Source organism: Rhodamnia argentea, chromosome 9 (assembly GCF_020921035.1).
Source record: "Rhodamnia argentea isolate NSW1041297 chromosome 9, ASM2092103v1, whole genome shotgun sequence".
Lineage (NCBI taxonomy): Eukaryota > Viridiplantae > Streptophyta > Magnoliopsida > Myrtales > Myrtaceae > Rhodamnia > Rhodamnia argentea.
In genome coordinates, this window is record NC_063158.1 from 18,256,952 (window position 1) to 18,280,412 (window position 23,461).

At 40.7% G+C, this 23,461-nt stretch overlaps 1 protein-coding gene across 1 annotated transcript; it reads right to left on the reverse strand.

The window, feature by feature from the left end:
- Nucleotides 1–1,206: 1,206 nt before the first annotated feature.
- On the reverse strand, nucleotides 1,207–5,962 carry LOC115726570 (probable serine/threonine-protein kinase PBL19). The gene is made up of 5 exons (XM_030656491.2): nucleotides 5,442–5,962; nucleotides 4,358–4,772; nucleotides 3,690–3,950; nucleotides 2,443–2,565; nucleotides 1,207–2,059 (listed from the first exon to the last, which is right to left on the reverse strand). The coding sequence occupies exons 2-5, from the start codon at nucleotides 4,706–4,708 to the stop codon at nucleotides 1,496–1,498; spliced, it is 1,299 nt and encodes a 432-aa protein (XP_030512351.2). The 5' UTR covers nucleotides 4,709–4,772; nucleotides 5,442–5,962; the 3' UTR covers nucleotides 1,207–1,495.
- Between the last annotated feature and the right edge of the window lie 17,499 nt (nucleotides 5,963–23,461).

Below are 23,461 nucleotides of genomic sequence, written 5' to 3' on the forward strand. Positions count from 1 at the left end.
ATCCATACCATCCATCTCTCACATATTTAAGGTTCGGATTCTCTCTTCGCTCTCGCTATTCGTCTTCTCCGATTCATATTCGCAAAAGTTTCCAGAAAACTCTCTCTCTCTCTGAGTCAAACTAGCCTTTCTTCCTCTCCGTCAACGCTACTTCTACTATGGTCATATGGCTGGCTCAAGCTGTCAGGTCCGTGGTTCCAACTTCTTCTCTTTGACTTAGGCCCACTGAGCTGCTCTCTTCCTCTCGATCTAGACCGGCTACGCCACTTGCAACCTCCAGCCTGGATGTCCTGACGACCTCTTAACATGGGTCATTGTCTTCTCTCCAAAATTCATGTGCACCGGGATTAGATCACCGTGGGGGCAGCCGGGGATTCATAGCGGGTTTCTAACAAGATTCCGACGAGCATGAGCCTCGGGATCTTCATAGTCAAGGGCCGTGGCATTGCTTTATGAGCTAATGCTCGTCTCCACATGTGAAGTCCGCAAACTCCTCCATACATTTCTCTCGTAATATAGTCAGATCCTTTCGGCGGGACACATCGTAGCAAGGGCCGAGAGAAACGTCGCCGGTAAAAGGTACTGTCTGTTAGAACATATCGCCCGGCACTCCAGTCGGTTATTTTTCTTTCCTTATTGTCCCTATCACCTCTAGTATTAAGGAATTGCCCTCCATTAGCGCCAGGCAGGTGGGTTCCCCTTTTCGACATAGCCATGAGAGCCACGCTGACTCGGATGGCCTGAATCATTTTCGACGGCAAAGGTGTCCATATCAGTCCAGCGTGCGAAATGGATTTTGGATCACTAACAAAGCGTACCTCAAACATTTAATCTTCCCTTGTCTCTCTCATGTTGGGAAAAATTATCAATTACAATAGATTTAGAACTTTTTGGTTATTTTCCCCTTGCTTTGGAGTCGTTGGGCATTGTCCATTTTCGTTGCAAGTCTACATAATTTTTACCTTGCCCAAATAAGAACCAAGATATGCTTGAGACTAAGCGAAAGCATCAACGAAAATTGATGTCTTTTCCTGACAGGGAATTCCATTTGCTCTTGATGATGATTGGTTATGACTGAATAACCTACTTATGCAGGGAAAAAAACTACCAGATTGATGTATAACTGCAAACTGCTACCATGTCAAGTTTGTAGGCAATTGCAACACGCAAGTTCTATTGCAAGGACGTAGCTTTCAGCAGACAGGCTTCTTTCTCGAGAGGAAAATGCCACAAATTCACTCTGAAAATTGGATTATGGAGCAGTAGACTGCTGAAGTACATACGTCCCTGAGTTCTATTCAAGTCAAGAAGCAGAACATGTAGATACATACAAAATGATAAGCAAAACGATATATTTACCATCTCTCTTCTGTTACCTGTACAAAGGAAGACCCGAGCCTAGCCGAGCTGAGCCAAGCCTCGCAAAAAACCTCAAGTTTATACGACATTGAGAGAAAGTGTTGGAGTAATCTGATTGCTTTAAGAAGATCAAGATTTATTGCACTCTTGTCCTCTGCATGATCAGAAATCTTCTCCTGCTCGCGCCCTCGACATGCTCTCCCAATTTAGCTAAATGGGCCATTCGCCTTTTCCATGACTCAGAAGTTCTTCCAGTTTGACCAGGGTTTGATTCAGAGTCGCCCGGTTCATTCTCACTAAACTCGAAGCTCCTATCCGCTGCCTGACTTGCATCATCTCCGGCACCCGAAACCTGTATTATCTCCCGCAAACTATGCACCACTTGACTCATCTTCGGCCGATCTTTTGAACTCTTTAACAAGCAACTGTCTGCTAATTTAGCAATCTTGCGAGCCGCACTGATTGAGTACTGATCCTCGAGTCGGGGATCAATTATTGAGCTGAATTTCCTGCTATTAGCAGGATGCTGTTTCACCCATTCCAAAAGTTTTTGTTCAGCTCTCGGACGGTTCCTCTCCAGTGATCGCCTTCCAGTTAGCACTTCATACAAAACGACGCCGAAACTCCACACATCGCTTTTAGTTGTCAAGTGACCAGTCTCGATGTAATCAGGAGCAGCATATCCATATGTTCCTACCACCTGGTCAAGGAAAAAGTTATCATAAGCAATGAAGTTGTAAAATTCTTTTGTTCCCATTGCAAGATTTGGTTCGTATGAAAAAAAAAAAATGATTTTCAATAAGCCATGCACTGAATTTTGAGAAAAAAATTCTGCCGAGAATTGAGACAAGCTATTAGTCATTTCAACAAAAGCCAAACACCTTCCTTTTTTCATTCTTATGGATACATCTTCAAATTGGAAAACATTGTCGATGCACCCATAGTTACTTATAGAGAAAAAGGATTTGAGCACCGTGAAAACTTTTAGCTCAACAAATGTAGCCAAGTCTTCTATAGAAGAACACTAATTGTCTCTAAACAATTGGCTACAGGGGGTCAAGAATCAGTTTAAGTGTAACTTACAGCAGTTGAAACATGAGTATGGTCATGTGTGGGTCCCACTCGTGCAAGCCCGAAGTCTGAAAGCTTTGGTTTGAAGTCCTCATCCAATAATACATTCGAGGCCTTGAAATCTCTGTGTATCACCTACACATTCAGATCGAAAGCAAATCGATTTGAATGGAGAATACAATATTCCTGACGATAGCCTGGGGCTTCAAACCTCAGCCCAGAGTAGACAAACGACACAACTGATAACTTTCTAGTAACATCAAAAAGTGACTCGAAAAACTAGCATCGGTATGTTTAAGTAATGAAGAATAGGAAATGATTGCTATCGAGTCGGTGGATTAGAAACATCATATGTATGATACTGAGTAAGTTTGATTGCTGGATACTTAAATTATGGGAACAAAATCCAACTGAGAAGATAGGAAAACCACAATTGTTTTTCCAATAGATTCAAGAAAGGCTGCCTGACCTTGCATAGAATCTGAGTTCTTCCACATATTAGAGACTTAGGCTTACAAAGCACATTCTCATCATTCTTATCCCAGTTTCTGAACAACAACGATAATTAAAGCAACAACCCGATCTATCGAGTTTTGTTAAGTCAAAGTAACGAGGTCTTCAACACTAGTTGGTGAGGAACCTAGCTCCAGCATTTTGAAGAAAAAGAACCAGCAATGTGGTCCACTTGTCAGTAACATGAACTTAACATGGTTGAGTTAAATGACTGCAGTTCAATTCAACTGGTACATCTTAAAACGGCAAGTTAAGAATCCAAATGAACTGATCATTGAGCAAAAATCACAACTGGACTGCATCATTAACAGAATGGAGATATAAGCCATTCGATGTGCCTCTCTCTGTCACCAGATTCAAAACAAAGAAGAGTTCACAGGACAAAGTCATATAAAGATCATATATATTTGCAACACTTTCTGTTTACTTCATGATGTCAAAAATCCAAGAAAAGCATATAGAGAGGCTGCATTTGATCAACTTGGCTACGATGATTATTTACAGTAGATAAACAATGTAGGATACTGAACAAGGATGTTGAACCACATCTCACATATTTTACTAGGGGAAGACAAGATAACCAGCTCACTGTAAGCTAAGTTCCTTAAACGCAAAAGGCACACATTGAGGCTCGCTAGTTTTGCAAAAACAATTGTCTAAGAAAAGAAGTAAGTTTGGAAGCTAATCAAAGATGCAGAAATTGAAGCTGCAAATGTACGAAAGTCATCAATGATCTATAATGGTACCTGAACTTCCAATCCTTCGTGAAGATAAGCCAAACCTTGAGCTGCTCCTAGTATTATGCTCAATCTAGCTTGCCATGAAAGAGCAGCATATGCTGTATTAAATAGATGATCTTCCAAGCTTTTGTTTGGCATAAACTCGTACGCTAGAAGGTGCTGCCTTCCTCGTTCGCTGTCTTCAGAACAATATCCTATGAGTTTGACAAGGTTTGCATGCTCCACAATGCCGAGAAATTGAACTTCTGCAATCCATTGTTTGTGACCCTAAACAGAGAGGAGAAACATTAACACAATAAAGGGAAAACTCTAGCTGCGGAGCATCTACTTGATCTATCAATTGAATATACTGCAAAAATAAAACATTTCAATGAACCGATGGCCCACCCAAAAATTGTCCAACAGAGCTGTGCCAAATTGAAAATCTGTTCTTGATGTCTGAATAAGGAGAAAACAGGTCCATTGGAATACAGGTCTAAATGAGGATAACACGAAAGTCATAAAGTAGGTTGTCCACGGAGGGCATCAATACCATTAAAAGCTAAGGATAGAAACTCCAAAGATAATACCAAGCATTTCCAAATTGAAGATATGTGATGAAAAGAAGCCAACTTAATTGAACTTCTCTGTATTGTTCACAACAAATACTGTGAAAACAGTGCAAAACTCCGCACCTGCAACCCATCCCTGTTAAGCTTCTTAATGGCAACCTGGATCGGCTCGCCCGTTCTGTCAACAGGCTTAATGGAACCTTTATAAACACACCCAAATCCACCTTCTCCAATCTTAAGAAGCCTGCTAAAACCATTCGTTGCTTGCTTGAGCTCCGAGAAAGAAAACACCAGCAAATTGTGGGCCTTCTCCTCATAGAGTTCCGGTATACCGCGAGGCGAAGTAGCTGAGCACGAGGACTTAGCGACACGATCGGCGGTGGTGGCTGAATTGTTCGATTCCCTCTCCAACTCCGGTGCCGATCTCCGTTCCTTGGGTTTCGATTTGTTCTTGAAGTAGTAGAAGCACTCCATTGCATACAACTCAATGCTGTCCTCCCAGATCAAAATGCTATGTCTACAAATCAACAAGCAAGGATTACAAATGTAAGCTCTTTCTTTGTGAGTCCTACATTTGGTAGAGATATAACTTTTAGAAGTCAAACAAATCACCTCCCCAACAACCAATGTGGAAAGAAAGAGACAGTAACAACTGGGGAAAAAGGAAATCTGCCCCAAATTAAAAAGGAGCCTCCATATCCATTTTTAATAAGCTCGCAGGTAATTCTTTATTTCTGTTCTGTCACAATTCACCAGCAATTGATAGTCGGATACTCGTCCGTAGCTAACAAGCATTAGAAAAATAGTCCAACAAAATGAAAAAGAAAAAAAGGTCAACGCCAATGGCACCGGAGCAAAACCCCATGAGAGGGGCCAGAAAAGGAGGAAAGAAGCTACAAGACAAACACGAAAAAGGGGACAGTTAAACACACTCAAGATCAAAGACCCAGATATGAATTCACAACACAGAAAACTTCTACAGGAAGATGCTAAGAGCATAAGAGCTGGAACTGGAAAGATTAACATCTGAATATCCATGTGAAAAAATGACAAAAAGAAAATCCGATCAGCTGGAGAAGACTTTGAACCATGAGAACCCCACAAGAGAGAGAGAGAGAGAGAGAGAGAGAGAGAGAGAGAGACCCAGAACAGAAGTTTACAGACATTGCAGGAAAAATCAAGAAAACGACGGCAAAAAATAGCTCACCTACGAAAAAGGATCAAACTTTTCCACGCTAATTGCTTTCGTGCTCTGCCTCCGCTTCTGCTCCATTGAAGTGATGAACCAGAGAGGCCAAACAAGAGAGAAGCTTCGGACGCGGGGGTGATGGTTTAGGTCGAGTTCGGTTGGCTAAAGGAGGACTCACGGGCTTCCTTGCGAGAGCGGGCAACGAAAAAACTGCGCGTTCTTTACATTAAACAAATCGAGGCTTTCGAGAAGCGCCAAGGAAATCGATAAGATTTGGCGTGCTGACTGTAGCTGGAAAAAGTTTCTTATCATAGCTTCAGTTACGAGAAGCAAGAGACCACCGTCTCTCTCTCTCCCGCGCGCACACAAAAATGGACCCGAAGTTTCAACTCTATTCCCAGGATTGGGATGAAACCAAAAAGCTTTCGACTTCAACTCTCCTTGGCCTTTCTCAGAAGCGATGCGAGGAGGGTTGCTCGTGACTTTTATTACGGTCGTTTTCAACTTTTAAAGAGCTTGCGCTTTCCAACGATAACTCTTTCTTGGGTCAACGCAGATAAGCCCGGACAGAGACAGTTGGGTGCTTTCATGGCAGCATTATGGTGCAGGTGCACTAATTTAAGGTTCCGTCTTCATTGTGATGATGAAAAATGAAGAACAGAGTACTTGGAATATACGGTTTTATATTCGGTTTTTGAGGTCCTTATTCTGTTCATTTGACTAACTCATACGAATTATTAACTTTTTTTGGGTCAAAATACGAATTATCAATTCAGAAGTTGAATATGGGTTTGCAATTGAAAGTATGCAAAAGTCTTGCTAATGAGTGTCTTCGAAAACTTGTTGAACATATTTAATGGCGAGAAGATGTCCGAATTTTAAAGAACGATTTGCGTTGTAAGTAACGATTGTGAGTTCGTCTGCTTTGTAAGCTTGTAATATCCATTTGAGCGTTATTCTTACAAGTTAGCAAGAGTGACAAATCCATTTGTAAACCCTACGATATGTTGGAAATCCATAAGAACTTGTAGAACAATGGTGAGATTCGTCGCCCAACCAACATGTGCCGGCCCGTTGCTTAAACCATCGGAAATGCTTATTTCCGAAGCAAACATACTTCTTTCTTTAAGAGAAAGATCACACTTCTATCAGTTTCATTAAAGGGAACAACAAAGCACGAGGACTCGGAAACCCTGAAAAGTTCATTCGACTTCGAGGCTTATTAAGGTTTTACCTTGACACCGCCGCCATTGCTTGTATGCTGCTTAGCCCCCTATCTCGACTCCGTTTGTTTTTGCAAAAAAATGCGTACTTTAAAAAATATTTTTCAACAAATGATTGTTTATATCGCTTAAGAAAATGAATGGACGAAACGTATTCTCATCGTATACGTAAATATTTGAGGTTGTCGGTAATGAAAACATTTTTCATTAACTAATTATGTCAAGCGATACATGCATCATTTCTATATTTTTCAAATCGGTCATTTTTTGCGAAACAAACAGAACCTTAATCTTATGGAAACTTGGGCTTGACATCATGGCCTATGTACACTTGGATGTGTTTGTTTCACGGAAAACTCAAGATTTGGAAAACATTGTCCAAAAAATAAATGAGCGAATGCAAAATATCTTCGTCGCCCACCAAAATAGTTAGACATGAATTGTTTTTGTTGTCGACAATGAAAATAGTTTTCGCAAACTAATTTTGCTAAAAAATATAACCAATCATTTCTCATCTGCATGTACGTTGAAAAAAATCCTTTTTTGAAACACGTTTCAATTACCATCTTAAACTTTAAAATGAATTGATGGGATTTTTAACATTGGCATCAAAATCATGAAGTTTCAAGCATGATTCCATCATTTCTAGATTTCTTATTTATTGTCACGCCCCGATCCCCGAGTACGCAATATCCTACCAAAATGCCTCAAGTCATTAAGGACGACATTTCGGGCACGTCATCGACCTGTACATTTTATCTTCTTAATAAGCACATGTAGAAACGATCAAAAAAAGAAAAAGGGAGGGCAATCCAGCCCTTACCTATGGCCAGTGATCTCCGCCGGCATCTCCAAGGCCCCGGTGATCAGTAGACGAAAATAAGAAAAAAAAGAAAAAAAAAGGAAAGAAAAGAAAAGAAAAGAAAAAGAAAAAAAAGGAAAAAATTCTAGAAAATTTGAAAAAAAATTGCAAAAAGGATCGACATTAGCCATGGTTGTGTAGGATGGCCGGAGTCCATTAATGATATTTGGTGAAAATTGATTGAAAATACTAGCAAGTTGTCCAAAGGATTATGAATAATTTGACAAGATAAAAAAATTTATGACTGAACTGACTGTGTACAATAGGTTTAAGGCTTTTTGAATAATTATCCCATTGATTTTTCTTGTCCGTTCGCATCGAACTTATTGTTGGCAAAATTACAAAACCCTAGCTTTGGATCGTGTCAGAAGACATAATAGAAGATCTTGCGATGTGTCCTCGAGTATCAACCATCGGATAAATTAGAGTAATGTTAGAGATATCCAGATTTGTAAACGAAACGGGTAAGCTAAATGATGTGGTAAATAATAAATGATTATTTAAACTAATAGAACCATTTCAGCATCCCACAGAAATCTGCCGCATCATTTAGGAAAACCCATTTATTTTCGGCATTATTCCTTCCTTTTTTTTTTTGTTTTTTCTTTTGTTTTCCCGATCTATAAACTATCTCAAAGGACACCAAAGCAAATCCAATCAATACCAAAGCAAATCCAATGAATCTTATATAGTGTCCCAAATAAACTCGTTATCAGTCATCATAAATCAGTTTCCCTAAGATGACAAGGGTTTTATTATTTTTATTTTTTATTTTTTTTAATGATGGTTAATTTTGTCAAAAATTATGTTTAAAGAGACGTACTGTTGTAGATACGCATTCCATCCTTTCATATCTGAGGAAACATATGCATATTATTTTTTTATGTAATCTCTTGAACACTAGTAATAGATACTATCGTTATGGATTTATAGCCGGCTTACTCCACATGAGAATTGCTTTTCACAAGGATAATTATTCCCATCCAAATGAGATGTTTTAGATAATTTTAGCTTAGTGGGCTCTGAGTGAGGCTTGTTAAGGATGGTCAGGCCTATCCCCTAACATTTATGGTGGGCTTGGTGTCGGCTCATGTGCACATAACACGTGGCACTCCATGATTGGCCGGTGTCCCCTGTAACAAGTGGGTACCCTATCTACCATTGGTATTCTATGCCTAGTTTGCCATATGTTATAACAGTGTCAAGCAATCCTTTTGATTGCCTTCGAATACTATTGAAGGAACATTTTAGATGATTGAATGTTTAGGATTTAGCAGAGCATTTTCGTCTGATCAAAGTTGTTAATGTCACATCCACAAATTTAGACAGCGGACCACTTCAAGGCCCAACCCCGTATTGGTCACATGCCGGTCATGGCACGACCACGAAGCGCGCGCCGGCCTTGGGCGGCCGTGAGTGCCGACGAAGGACGGCCACAAGCGGCTCTTGTGACGCCCCACATAGCATTGCGAACGCGTCACATCCGTCAACGCCATAAATACTCCCGGGATAATAACCACGGTGCACGTATGAAATGAAGCAAGCATGCGGAAAGTAAAAACAACTCCATACAAAAGACAAAAGGATAACTTGGGATAACAACTATATACGGGATAAAACATTCGGTTCATATGCAACGGTCGGGGAAAGAGCATACACCAGTACACATTAGGGTCGGAGGAGCCGAGGACCAAATCCAAAAGGGTGCATCAAGGTCCTAACAAAAGAGATCTATTCCCAAAAGTCATCTTGAAAACCCTTAAGGTCACTAAGTCGAATCGTCGGCTTCGTCTTCATTTTCCTCATCGTCATTATCGGGATCATAGTCGGAGAAGGTCTCGGAGCGCACCTCTGCCGAATCGTCATCCATATCGTCTTCTGGAGCGGATATCTTAATCACCTCGATACTCTCCTTAACTGTCGGGGTTTTCTCGGAAACATTCCTCGAACCAACCATCGAAACCTCTACCTTTATCTCGTCACGAACTGGATGACACCAAGAAGGTACGACACCTTTAGAGACCTCGGTAGCCTTTAGTGGACCAGTAGTACTATCCCCGACGCGACGAATCCATACTTCAAAACGATGAGGTTTCCAATGCTCCCCTCCCTCATCGACCCAAACAGTAGTACATTTTCTAACAAAAACTACACCACGACCATTTGGGAACTCATCAAAATAGGCAGTCATCTCCTTGGGATTGCCTAGGCGTATAGGTAGCATCTTCAAGGTTTAGGATCTGAAAAAAAAAAAAAAAACAAATCCCACGAAGGGGTGAGACTTACGTCTCAATAAGCTAGCCCTAAACCTAAACTAGGTCGTCGGTCCCACCAGACCACGCATTAAAGACCGTAGGCAAAGATTTATCAGACCAAGCAATACATGATATCCAAATATCAATGCATCTATGGCATAATTGGTATATAGCAAACCACCAATCACGAGGATGTAAAACACGTGAAACCAAGCTACGAACTAACACAAACAATTCGTAAGATGAAAATTTTTCCGTCATTTCGGGTGCGTTTGGGAATAGCTTTCCCAAGGGACTTTAGACCTCTAAAGTCCTTTGGGAAAAAGTTTAGGTGTTTGGTAACTTTTTTTTGGGCCACTTTGGGAAAATGCTACCATTAGCCAAAGCTGAAAGCCCAAAGTAGGTGGAGACCCGCCTTGGACTTTGAGCATTTTCGGAAGGCTGGTTTCAAGGTAAGTATTGATTTTTTTTTCCCAAATTGCCCCCACGGATAATTATTTGTTCCACTTTTGCCCTAAAAAATCATTCGTCTTCTTCCCAATGCCCAAGCGTGTTCTTACGCTCACTGGTTCTCATTCAAGGCGAGGTCATCTTCTTCCCAACGCCCAAAACTTGGGTTGAGATCGAGGGCCACGGTGGCCGTCAAGCCGCTATCTTAGCCGGAGTTGTTGTCTTTGTCTGATTTGTTGTGAGTTGAGGTTGAGATCGAGATCGAGATCGAGCGACCCAGATCTGGTTCTTTGACCGCAGATCCGTGACCTCGGCGTCCCTCACTTGGCGTCGCGCATCCCCGGCGTCGCCTCACTTGGCGTCGCGCATCCGCGGCATCGCCTCACCCGAGGTCACGTGACCCCGCCATCTCATCCCTCAAGGTCGATCTACCCCGATGGCCTTCGCCTGGGGTCGCGATGTCGGCGATGGGTTTCACGAAACTTCTCTGACCTTCGTCGCCCGGGCTTCGCAAAACTTCTTTGACCTTCATCGTCCGGGCTTCGCCGAGCTTCGACGGGAGTTGCGACAAGCTTTGTGGCTTCGCGTGGGCGGCGATCGCTTCTGGCCAACAATTGGCTGCCTCCGTGCTTCCCCTGCCATGCTTACCTTCAGTTTTTTTTTTATTTTATTATTTCAAAGTTGCTTTGCAAAATATACATGAAAATGGGTTATCCAAACACCATTAGCTTTCACCAAATACACCTTCGCTCAAATATCTTTGGGAAAATGACTTTGCATTTACCTAAAGTGGTCCCAAACGCATCCTTCATCATAATTCTCAACTCAAAGATTTAGTCCACGTTCGGACGCATCGGACTATAACGGTTCTTAAACCCGCGTTCGGACGCTTCGGGTTTCTAGTGCCATTTTAAGGCTTATGTCGACATACATTAGCTAATCTCGCGTTCTGACGCATCGGGATAATTTCAATTCACTACCCCATGTTTCGACACATCAGGGTGCCATGGGCCCTTAGGCTTGACACCTTCGCTACTCAAGGCCTAAATCTCGTACGGCCACTTGAGGTTACATGGCAATCAAATGCATACATCAATAATTTAGCCATAAAATTAAAGTTTCACAGCGTAACAAATGCACATGGCTCAATCCACAACCAATTCATTCGGCCCTCATCAAATTGAACAGTATAAATATTCCCATTCATCAATTCAGCAAGCAACTCGTCCAGTTGCGTCCTAATGTCCTAATATAGGTTTAAGGGTCACTTACCCTTAGATTGAGCTAAAAATTTCCAAATCGCACGACCCTTCTAGGTCAGTAACTCTTGGCCAAAACAGGGATCAAGTGCCGTCCTAGGAAAAACCACATTTTCCATATTAAAACTTAATCATTTCTCAAGTCCCTTGTGCCAATACCTTAATAACATCTCATACAATGACTTATGATGTCTCACTAATCATTTCCAAGCCAAATTACCTCTTATTTAACCCCCAACAGATTCAGTTTTTAACAGAGCACCCACAGGGCAAAACCGGTTCTGGGTTAATCATGCTAAACAGCCCCTTAAACCTCATTTATTCCTCAATTTATCACTTAATCTCTTCATTAACACCTCAATACATGAGTGTAGATGTCTTACCGTGAATTTGAACTTCAATTAACACCCCAAATGGCTTCACACAGCTCTGTTTCCAACCGGTCTGCAAGAAGACAGAATCTGTCTTGTGAAATTCAACCTAAACCATCCATAGAACCACATCCAAAACCAAATAAATTCTCAATCTCAGATCATCAAACCCTACTATTATATGTTGGGATCAAGTCACCGAAAATTTGGGACTATTTGAGCTCTTAAAGCCCACTAAAAGCTCAACAACTCATGTCAGCTCGAATTCTGACCTTCGTCCATTCCAACTGCTCTACCGGAAAAACTACTGGCCCATTTTTTTCCCATAATATGTCCCTGGAAAGCCAAGACAATTATCTTTCAAATGGAGGTGACCTTATCTCAAAAAGATGTCGGACGAAGGAGATATGGCCGAAACAGTGAGCAGCAACAGTTCTGTCCGGCGACAAAAAAAAAAAAAAAGAGAGAGAATGAGCAGAAACTTTCAGAGCAAGGGAAATGGTTATCCACGAGCTGAAGGAGAAAGAAAGGGATTATATTTGGTCTTTCTTAGTCAATGGTCAATGGGTCAAAAGTGCAATAGTTGACTCCAATTATTGATGGCAATACGGGGTCTTGCATTGACACTTAGCATCCACAATAAAATATCCACCAAAAATTTCATATTTTCTTATCATTTTCTATCAACACATATATAAGGGAGAAAATGACTAAATTGCCCTTATACCACCTTATTACATGCATTAACCTTGAGGGCAAAATGGTCACTTTATACTTTCTATCCAAAATTTCATTCCCTCGATGAGGCGATGTCCAATACGTATCCAATGTTGAGATTCTTCATTTCCATTTTTTTTTCTTTCCAATTCAAGATCCCATTTCGTGATCGATTTTTCGTCAATCGTAATTCCAGTTTATTTCGAACTAACGGGTGGCTTTTGTAGACGTTATGCGTATCGACTCTGTGATCCTCATCACACTTAGGATGACTCAAGATACGACGACTTAATTTCCATGTAATTGCGAGAGTTTATTACTAGTTCCGACGGTCTCGATCGTCATAGTTCGATTTAGGAAAGATTTGCAAATCATACGTTGGTTAAGCGGCATCACACGCGTCTTAATCGTATAACGCTAGCAATAGATTCCACCATCGTTCTTAGATCGGCCTTTATTGGTTCTAAACATTCCCTTGGCAATCCTTATGGTCAAAGCGCCATTTCTCATTCGAGTTTCGCAGGTCCACGTACTTTGCCATGCGTTAGCCTTTCCCTTTGGTCAGTTAACTTAGGATTGATCGGATCCGAGCGAAATAAAACTGAAATACATCAATAGATATTTCTCATTCAACGGTCTTGAATTGGCAGGAATTTCAGAATGTCATGACCCTCCTGCGGCATCATAGTTTAGATTTTCTTGAGTTATAATTGATTTTGATGATTTGTATGATTAATTAGTTTAACAACAAGACTAGTCAAATACTTAGGGAAGAAGAAGTTTTGTGATTTTCTTCATTTAGAGGATAGAAAACCCTAAGTTTTAGAATTTTCTAGAGAAACTAGTAATTAAGCTAGCTTAGGAAACCTTGTGATTGGTCCACATACTAGCAAATTAATCAAATTAGGCTAGCTTGGAGAGGAGGAAACCTTATGATTGGTCCAAAAAAATTAATATTTGACCTAACTTTGACTATGTCTTGGGGAATAAGAAAACTATACGGTTATGACATTCGGCCTACTTAATTTAGGATTAAAAATTAATATTAATCTAGATTATGCAAGAAGAAACCATGTGATTTTGCCACATTATCTAGCCTAATTAGACATGTGATACTTAGGCAAAATAGGCTTGGAGAAGAAGAAATCTTCTCATTAGTCAAATTGCATTAATCATATGATTTTAGATTAAAAATAAATAGGCTTAGGCAACAAGAAATCTTATGATTGGTCCACTAATTTTAACCATATAAATTAGAGCTTAGACTTGGAACTTTCCCATTGGTCCACTTAGCTAGTCATCACTACAACCATCGTGATATCTTGCTCTATAAATAGAACACCTTCACATCATCTAGTTTTTCCCCAAAGTCACAAGCTCTCTCTCTTCCCTCCGGTTGCCGCCACCTTTTCTTCCTCCCTCCACTTCTTGGCCGCGTCACCGAGACCACCACCGCTGCACGTTTTTGACATTTTATCTTGAGTAGAGTAAGTAAATTCTCTTATCTTAAGTCGAGGCATTTGCTCACGGTTAGTTTGATTTCATGTGCTTGAATGCTTGGTTGGTTGCTTAAAGATTGGCATATATTTTTTTCAAAATAGATAAGAAAAACCGCGTTCCGATCGCGGAGAAAAGACGATGCCTTGAGCCGGTCAGCTTTCTTGTGCCTTGCCGGCCTTGGTCACCTACGTTTCGCACCGGTCTTGTTTAGCAAATAAAGGCATGCATCTTGACACTTTAGCACCGCAAGTACGGTTGCTTGCCATGTCTCTTAAAGGATGAAAAAGATAGTGTGTTATGATCACATAAAGAAAACGTAAGAACCGCCATTACTTGAGGTGACGGTGATGCCTTGCTAGAGGGTGAGATGCCTTGTCCGATGGCGGGATGGCTCATTTGACCGCGAGGCTTGGTATGGGATGGGTTGAGTGGGAATGATAGTGAGACTTTTCGGGGTTAACGATGAGATGCCCCGAGGAGTGTTTTGGGATGCCGCTGGAGTTTGCGATGCCCCGTAAGAGAGAAATGGGAGGTCCCCCACGGAAGGGTTGTTAAATAGGATGCCGTGGAGTGTGATGCCCCTTGATGGGAAGCCCATGACTTACGACAAGAATGATGATTATGATGAGAAAGGGAAAATAAAATAATGAAATGGACGCATGATTGTCATGCATGAACATGAGGCATCTAGGAAGTATCTTGCATGAAAAGAAAGATTTCTTTGCTATTGTTTTGCTATTTATGCATGTGGTGGTGTACAAAGTTATATTTGATATGTATCTCATAATCCTTTTTAGTTTTGTAGGCGCCAAATGAAGCGGTAGGTAAATTCCTTTCTTTAGGACTATAGATTTTACTTACTAAGTGTCGACTTACTCTTTAACATTTTAGACTTGTAGGATGGGGAACGCGCACGTTGGCGTTCCTATTAATAATGAGTTTTTATTCACCGACCTAGTTGATGTGGAGGAGAACCTTACCTACCGCTGTTGCAATTCTACCGTGTGGATACAAACTAGCATGATAGATCGTGTTCCTCTCAAGTTTTATGCATAGAACATAGTCGGGGGTAATGGCCTCATCGGTCCTTTCCATGGGTCCGGTGGGTCGAGCGGCCCCAATGGTGGGGGTTCGGTCACCGCTTGATGACCATGAGACTTGAGGGTGACCAATTTTGGAGTCCGAGTAGCGAAGTTAGGCTCCCCTCTACCCTACCTTTTTCCTCGCTTGTAAATTGGAACAAATAACCTTGTACCATGCCCGATGATAATAGTAATAAAATATGGTGTGTTATGTGAAATCTTGATGACTCTACGTTTTCTTGTTTGAATGACTTGTTGGGGATGTTTGTTTCGCTTCCACATGAACGAAGAATAACTAAAATAAGAATGTGATTTGACGTGACGCGCCTGGGACGTCACGACCTCGACCGGCCTCGGTTTCAACTAGTGCTAAGCTAAAGCCATCGCCGGGCGAGAACGCCTCTTTCGTGGTGGCGGACCGATCCGGGGCGTTTCAGTTAAGGTCTCGAGCATGTTCAATAATAAAAAATATTTTACTATTCGATTCAAGATCAACCCATTAAGGCTCTCAGATAGTGTTCCGTGATGAACAGAAGCTTTTAATGTTCCATACCACCCTAAAAAGGATTAAGACGAATTTTGTAACTTCATCCGTAATGAGAGATGGTACCCATTTCAAGGGAATGTGACATTTCCTCGCAACAATTGCACCAAAGTACTTCAGTTGGTAAACAATTTCTTATGTGAAATTTGTTGGGCCTTTGGTCTCCAAATTCCATAAGAAGATAAATGAGAAGTGAAGGATGGAGCAAAATCCGAACAAATATGTTTGTTTGATTTTTTCTTTGAACAAACATGTTCTTTTGAAAGATGTCTATTCGATTTCATGACTCTTCATTCTTTTGGAAGATGTCTATTCGATTTCATGACTCTTCATTCTATTGGAAGATGTCTACTTGATTTCGTGACTCTTCATTCTGTTGGAAGATATCCATTCGGTTTCGTAACTCTTCATTCGTTTGAAAGAGAACTATTCGGATTAGTGACTCTTTGTTCTCAACCTTTAGTTCGTGACTCTTCGCTTCATTGTCTATAAATAAAGCATTAATCGTCGCATGAAAAAACGACTACCATTTTCGTCATTCATACTTCATTATTCATCAATTATACGATTATTCTACAAAGTGCGTTCGAAGGTTTCCTCCGAAGAAGTACCACTTTAGAGGAAAAGGCAATCCGTTCTATCTTGAGAGACAATTGTCCAAGAACTTTGGGTACCGATTGAGGCGACAAATTTGTCTTAAGGACACAATGTCATTTCGTTGGGCTCGGATCATTCCTTTACATTCGGATTACTCATTTACGTTTGGATTCGGGTTTGTTGATTAACATTATTCTACATATATGAACATCTATAAGCAACAACAATCTTAAGACAAATTCTTTTTTCCGTGCTTCGTTCTTATAGTTATTTTTGTTGTACGCATTCCGTTTCGGCGATTATTGGTTAGGTTGAAATCCAATTTCGTTGCTTGGTTCCGGCTTTGGTCTTGTTAAGATTTTGAAAGCCATCGCCTTTCTTTGCACAATTGAGCCATTATGGGGTTTTAGGTTGCATCGGATGCATTTGGAGAATTACGAAACTATTCCTCGTTCTGTTTATTTGGCAATATTAGTTTAACACATCCGGACGTAGATGATTTAGAGTTTATGCGCTAGAGCATGGATATAAGTAATGAGGCGTGCGATGATCACCGGGGAAATTTACTGTTCATATCAATTTTGTATGTTTTATTTTGGGTGAAGTTTTTAAAATAATCACATAGCCAGAGAGGGCTCATCGATACAAACATTTAGACTAGTCGTCGATCGTCGGAGGTCGCCCGACGGAGGCTCATGCGCCCCCACGGGCCGGTGGGACAGTACCCGTAGGCTACACGCATCTTTGGGGCGAAACTATGTAACCACGATTGACTTCAACAAGTCAAGTTTAGGAACTTCAAGTGATCATGCATGAGATTCATGTTGAAGGTATGGTTTTAAGTGAATCACTTCAAATGCTATTTTCATTGAAAAGTTACCAATGTCTTGGAAAGATTTCAAGAATTATCTCAAAGTGTGGGGGTGAGGAATATTATGTATAAAGGTAAGTCTCGACATATACGTCCAAGACGCGATACTGTAAGACAATTACTCTCTAGTGGAATTATCTAAATTGACAATGTGAAGTCAAAAGATAATGTTGCGGATCCATTAACAAAAGGCCTAACTAGAGAGATGGTTCTGAAAACATCAAGGGGAATAGGTTTAAGGCCTATAAAATAACCCATCATAGCGGAAACCCTACCTAGTTGATTGGAGATCCCAAGATCTAGATTCAAAGGGACAACCAAGTTATGCAAGCGATGTAGAGTACTGTCAACTACTACTCATTTCCATATGGAGACAGTACTAGTATGTGAAGATTAAGCACAAGCTTTTAATGATTCTGAATCGGGTATGCAATATACCATATATTCAGAAATCACCTATGTGAGTGTGAAGTGAGAGCCGCTACTGTGAGAATTGGAAAGGCCGAATTCTTTAAAGCACTCATGAAACCAGAGGGTGTTTATGGCCAAAACGAACACAACAGTAAGAACCAACTTTGTTTGAGAGATAATTATGTGATTTCTATTATCTAGGCTTACACCAAATGTCGACGGTTCAAGGACATCAAGTTTCTTGATTGATCGAGTAAGTCCGATAGGTCTCACTAGGGAAAGTTCAAAGTCTCGGACTGCTGATCCCGATGCAATCGTCTCTCATTGAATAATCGCACACTGCATCTCATGCATTTACAAAGAGTCATGATAACTGAACTTCTCATTCATGTGGGGGATTGTCGGGGCCTTTGGTCTCCAAATTCCATAAGAAGATAAATGAGAAGTGAGAGATAGAGCAAAATCCGAATAAACATGTTTGTCTAATTTTTTCTTTGAACAAACGTGTTCTTTTGAAAGATGTCTATTCGATTTCGCGACTTTTCATTTGTTTGGAAGATGTCTATTCGATTTCGTGACTCTTCATTCTATTGGAAGATGTCTACTCGATTTTGTGATTCTTCATTCTATTGGAAGATATCCATTCGGTTTCGTACCTCTTCATTCGTTTGAAAGAGAACTGTTCGGATTAGTGACTCTTTGTTCTCAACCTTTATTTCGCGACTCTTCATATCATTGTCTATAAATAAAGCATTGACCGTTGCATGAAAAAACGACTACCATTTTCATCATTCATACTTCATTATTCATCAATTATGCGATTATTCTATAAAGTGCGTTCGAAGGTTTCCTCTAAAGAAGTACCGCTTTAGAGGAAAATGTAATCCGTTTTATCCTGGGAGACAATTGTCCAAGAACCTTGGGTATCAATTGAGGGGACAAATTTGTCGTAAGGACAAAACGTCATTTCGTTGGGCTCGGATCATTTCTGTCACGACCTGAACCCTACGAGCTCGAAAACATCTCCTTTGGCCACGCTTATGTACAGTTCTCCGGGATCCAAAGGCCAACAAAAACAAAACATACGGAAGTAGAAAAAAATCCCCGTACAGAAACCAACAACAATACGATAGCTTGGGATAGCAAAAACAAACTTATATACATATACACATGTTCTATACAACTTTCCAAACCTAAGGCTTCGGAGGCCACTGTACAAGCCTGTGACCACTACAACAAAAAGATTACGTGGTCAAAGCCCGCTATACTTCCAAAAGAAAACACTCAGCAAAAGTCAAGAGGCCAACTACCCTAGGCCTCATCCTCGCTATCTGCTACTATATCATTTACAGTTGCCAACTCATTCTCGTCAACTTCGGGTGGCTATTCCGCATCAGATGGCTCTACAACTTCCCCATCCTCTCCCGGCACCATGACCTCCGGGTCGGGCTCCAAGTCTTTGGGACTAGCATCGGGGTGCACCACTACGCCGTCTAGAGGTGCAGTACTAGTGGGGTCCTATTCCCCAACTCCATCGTAGGGAATGTCAAAACCTCTTAGCGGACCCATCGATATATCCCCGTGGCGGTACGTCCACGCCACGTATGTGTGGGGCTTCCAATAAAGTTCTCCCTCGTCAACCCGGACCGTGGTAGCGTGCCTATAATATACTTGATCTTCCCCAACCGGATACTCCATTACTAACGTATCCATGTCTCAAGGGATCCCGAATCTCTAGGGCGGATCATTCATGGTCGAGGCGGAGGGTCCGAAAAAGAGAGCCCACGACGGGGAGAATAAATCTCAGTAAGAAAGTCCTAATCATAGATCGGGGCACTAGTGCCTTTGGACACGTCACAAGTTAGCAATTCTTAACAATTCATCTCACAATCAATAATTCACCAAATAAAATTCCAGAATAAACTTCCTTCTTTCTCTCAACTTGCTACATCCTCATAAAAATTCCACGTTACTCCCATGCCCGCGTTCAACGCCTCAAGCTATAATAAAAATATTCCACGTTACTCCAAAGCCGGCGTTCGACGCCTCAAGCTATAATAAAAATATTCCACGTTACTTCAATGCTCACGTTTAACACATCAGGCTATCATATAAATGGATAGACCCGTATAATAATGCCTCAGGCCATTATATAGTCCGGACCCGCGTAATAACACCTCAGGTCACTATAACCCGCGTAATAACGCCTCGGGTTAATATCCCGCGTTTAATGTCTCGGGATAAAATAATACACGTAACCCGGCGTTTAACGCCTCATAACGCCTAAGGGCAAAATATGATCTTATAAATACGAACCCCGCGTCATAACGCTTCAGGGTAAAATTCCGCACTTCCTCTCAATTATTCCACATAAAGACCATATAATAACAATAATTCCTCGATCGCTCGTCCGATACCACACGATCGCATAAAACCTTTCAATCGATCAATCTTCACCACGTGATCTTGCTAAACTTCCCGATTAGCGGATCGAGACCACACGATCTCACAAATTTTCTCTAATAAAAGATCGGGACCACACGATCTTTCTAATTTTCCTCAACTGCTCAATCGAGACTGCTCGATTTAATTGTACTGAATAAATACTCGATCGGGACCACGTGATTCACTCACGTTGAATAAATAATAAATCGGGACCACCCGATTAAATCACACTCAAGCTGTCGGCCAATCGGGCCATACGATTAATTTATGCTATCACAAAAATTAATCTATGCCACACGATATTAATTATGCTAACGTAGCAATTAATAATCACCGTACGATCAAAATTATACTAACTACAATTAATACGTACCATACCGTTAAATGATACTAACGTGGCAATTAATCGGGACCGTACGATTAAAATACTCTAACGTGCATTTAATTTCCACCACACGATTAATCTACATAAAGCGGAATTCAATCGTAGCCGCACGATAAATCTTCCTAAGCAAGATTCAATATAGGCCGTTCAATTAAAGCATGATAAAGCTAGATTTAATCCTAGCTCTCCAATCTTAATCATGCATTACTATTCACTTCAAGAACACATTTTCTCTCTCCTCCTTCCTCAATTTCGGCCAAGCTTGTTCTAAGCACAAATCCAACAAAATTTTCACCAAATCTACTCAATCCAAGTTCCATTAGCAACCTAGATACCTAATCCAAGATTAGAAACCAACTTACCCAAAGTCTAGCAAATTTTTCTGGTGAAAAGTCGAGAGAAAATTTGACCTCGAATGGCGTATCTGGCGATTCCTCTCGGTCGGCTATAACCCACGTTACTCCGGCGGTTCCGGGCGGTTCACGGTGGTGGTTAAGCTTCGGCAGTTCAAGGTGAGGTCGGTGGTGGCTTGAAGAAAATCCGGCGGTGGTGGTGATGAAGAATTCGGCCAAGAGAGAGAGTGTGAGGTAGAGAGAGAAAGCTTCAAGAAATTATGAAGAAGATGATAAAAATCATCAATATAATAGGTTAGGATAATTCTTGGAATAGATATTTTGGGGTCTTGAAAGTCAAGAAGGGAAAATTGGTAATTCCACCAACCAAGACTAGTCCAAATTTTCGGCCACTAGGGGTATTTATCGAAATGCCCTTGAGCCAAAGTGAAAAATTGGATATTTTCCAAGGGTAAATGGGTCTTTTCTCATTTCCAGTCCAAATTTTATTTTCCTGAACCCTTTGGGGCGAATCGCGAAGAAATCGTACTCTGGATGAGAAAACGTCCAAAATTTAATTATTGGGACCCCTAAAAGTCCAACGTCAAATTTCGAAGTCCGATTCGCAATCAATCTTGATCAATTGAAATTTCAGCGTATCTCAAACTAACGGGCGGCTTTTAGGAGTTACGCGTATCGACCCGTGATTAATATCACGTTTAAGAATTTCTCGAGCCATGGCGACTTTGGTTGTCATTCAATTACGAGGGTCAATCACTAGTCCCGATGGACACCATCGTTAGAAAATAATTTAGGGATGTTCGGAACCTATACGAGGTCAAACGGAATCACCCGTGATCCAAGCGTAGGGTATTACCCAAATCGTTCCTTAATCATTCTAGGATCGGCCTATATTGATCCAAAATATTCCCTCGACATTTTCATGGCTAAAGAGTCAGTTTAGGATCAAGTTCTTAGGTCAACGTACTTGATTTTCCTAGCTAGCCATTCCCATTTGGTTAGTCTACTCAAGATGGACCATTTCTGAGTGAGATTTAGCTAAAATACATCAATGAGACATTTCATTCATTCAAAGTTTCGAAAGCGAGTCAGAATACAAGATGTCACAATTCCTCTATATTCATATTACTCATTTGTGTTTGGATTCAGGTTTGTCGATTAACATTATTCTACATATACGAACATCTATAGGCAACAACAAAATTGTGTGAGTCAAATGTCAAGTTCTCTTTTAATAAATCGTTCTTTTGAATATACAAAAATATGATACTTCTGAAGTATGTAGTATATTCTTCTTTCTTTATCTTGGCACCTTTCTGATAGTATTCCTGTTTCACACTTATTCGCAGTGGAACCGATTGTTTTCTTGATCGACGCAAACTCCTGCTCTTAACACAACAATCGAAGTCTGGGCCATATATATATGGTTCGAGTTCGGATCCGTCATGCACTTGGATATTGTCTAATCCAGTGAAGACCATGTGAAATCATGAGATTCATTCGTTCTATTGCAACCCAATTTGATGTTCGATACATCTTTCCTACCAGCTATGGTAGTAAAAAAGGGGTGTTTCGATTTTTATAAAAATCTTGGCATAAAAACCTCAAGACTGTTCATGATTATTTTTAGGAAAGTGTTAAGCAGTCTTCCAAGCCCATAAAGTGTCAACCAAAGACGACATTAACGAGGAGGGACCGACCTGGGTAGACAATTCCTCCAAAGAAGAGGGAGTCGGATTTGGTCAGCGCTTCCTCAGACGACTCACTTGTTCCGGTATACTGGGGTTTCCTGTCTCCTATGTTAATGAAAAGTAGGAAAATATGAAAATACATAATAATAAAAAATGTCCAAAGTGGGTTATTTGCCTGGAGTTTCTATTGTTAAACGTGCGTTTGATATGACTAACTATTTTAAGTGAGAATGTTCATCAGTTCAAAGTAAGAGTAATCGGTTCTCGATCTGGTCCGGTTCTATCCTAAAATCGGAAATCTAACCGAGAGGACTGGTTCCCGGTTTCAAAGACCGGGAACCTGATCGATCTGGTTTGGTTGCATTTTTTTTTTTGTAATTTACTGTTAAATTTTTCTGGTTAACAACTTATTCATCTGACCACCTCTCGTTATTTGCATTGTGTTGTCGCTAAATAAAAGTTATACTAAGCATCATAAGCATCATAAGCATCTTAGGTTTCTGAGTGTTTACATTTAGGAATTTTAAAAAAATATATTATATGGTTCGGTGCGGGTGATCCGGTTCCTGGCCAGGAAGTTGACCGATCGTAGCCGGTTTCCAATTTTATGGAACCGGGAGCCCTTGGGAACCTACACACCAATTGGCCGGTTTGGTCCGATCATGGCAGTTCCCGATTCGGTCAGTTCATTATGCTTAGCCCTAGGCCAAAGCAGGGGATTTCTTTATTTCCCAGCTAGCTTACGGTTTCATTTATCTACAATTCTTTTTTGTTTTTGATCTTCAAAAAATTGGAACTGATAAAAATAATTAATATTAGCGTGTCGAGTGGTATAGGTGAGGTGCCATACAAAATTTTATTCGTCTCCCATCTCGTAAATAACAATCTACAATTGTTCCTTTTCTTTTATTTTATTTTCGTGTTCTCATTGGACTTTTAGTTGTGCGAGTTGCAAATTTGCAATACACTAGATTTGGAACGTATCAGAAGACGTAACGGAAGATCTTGAGATATCTCCTCTC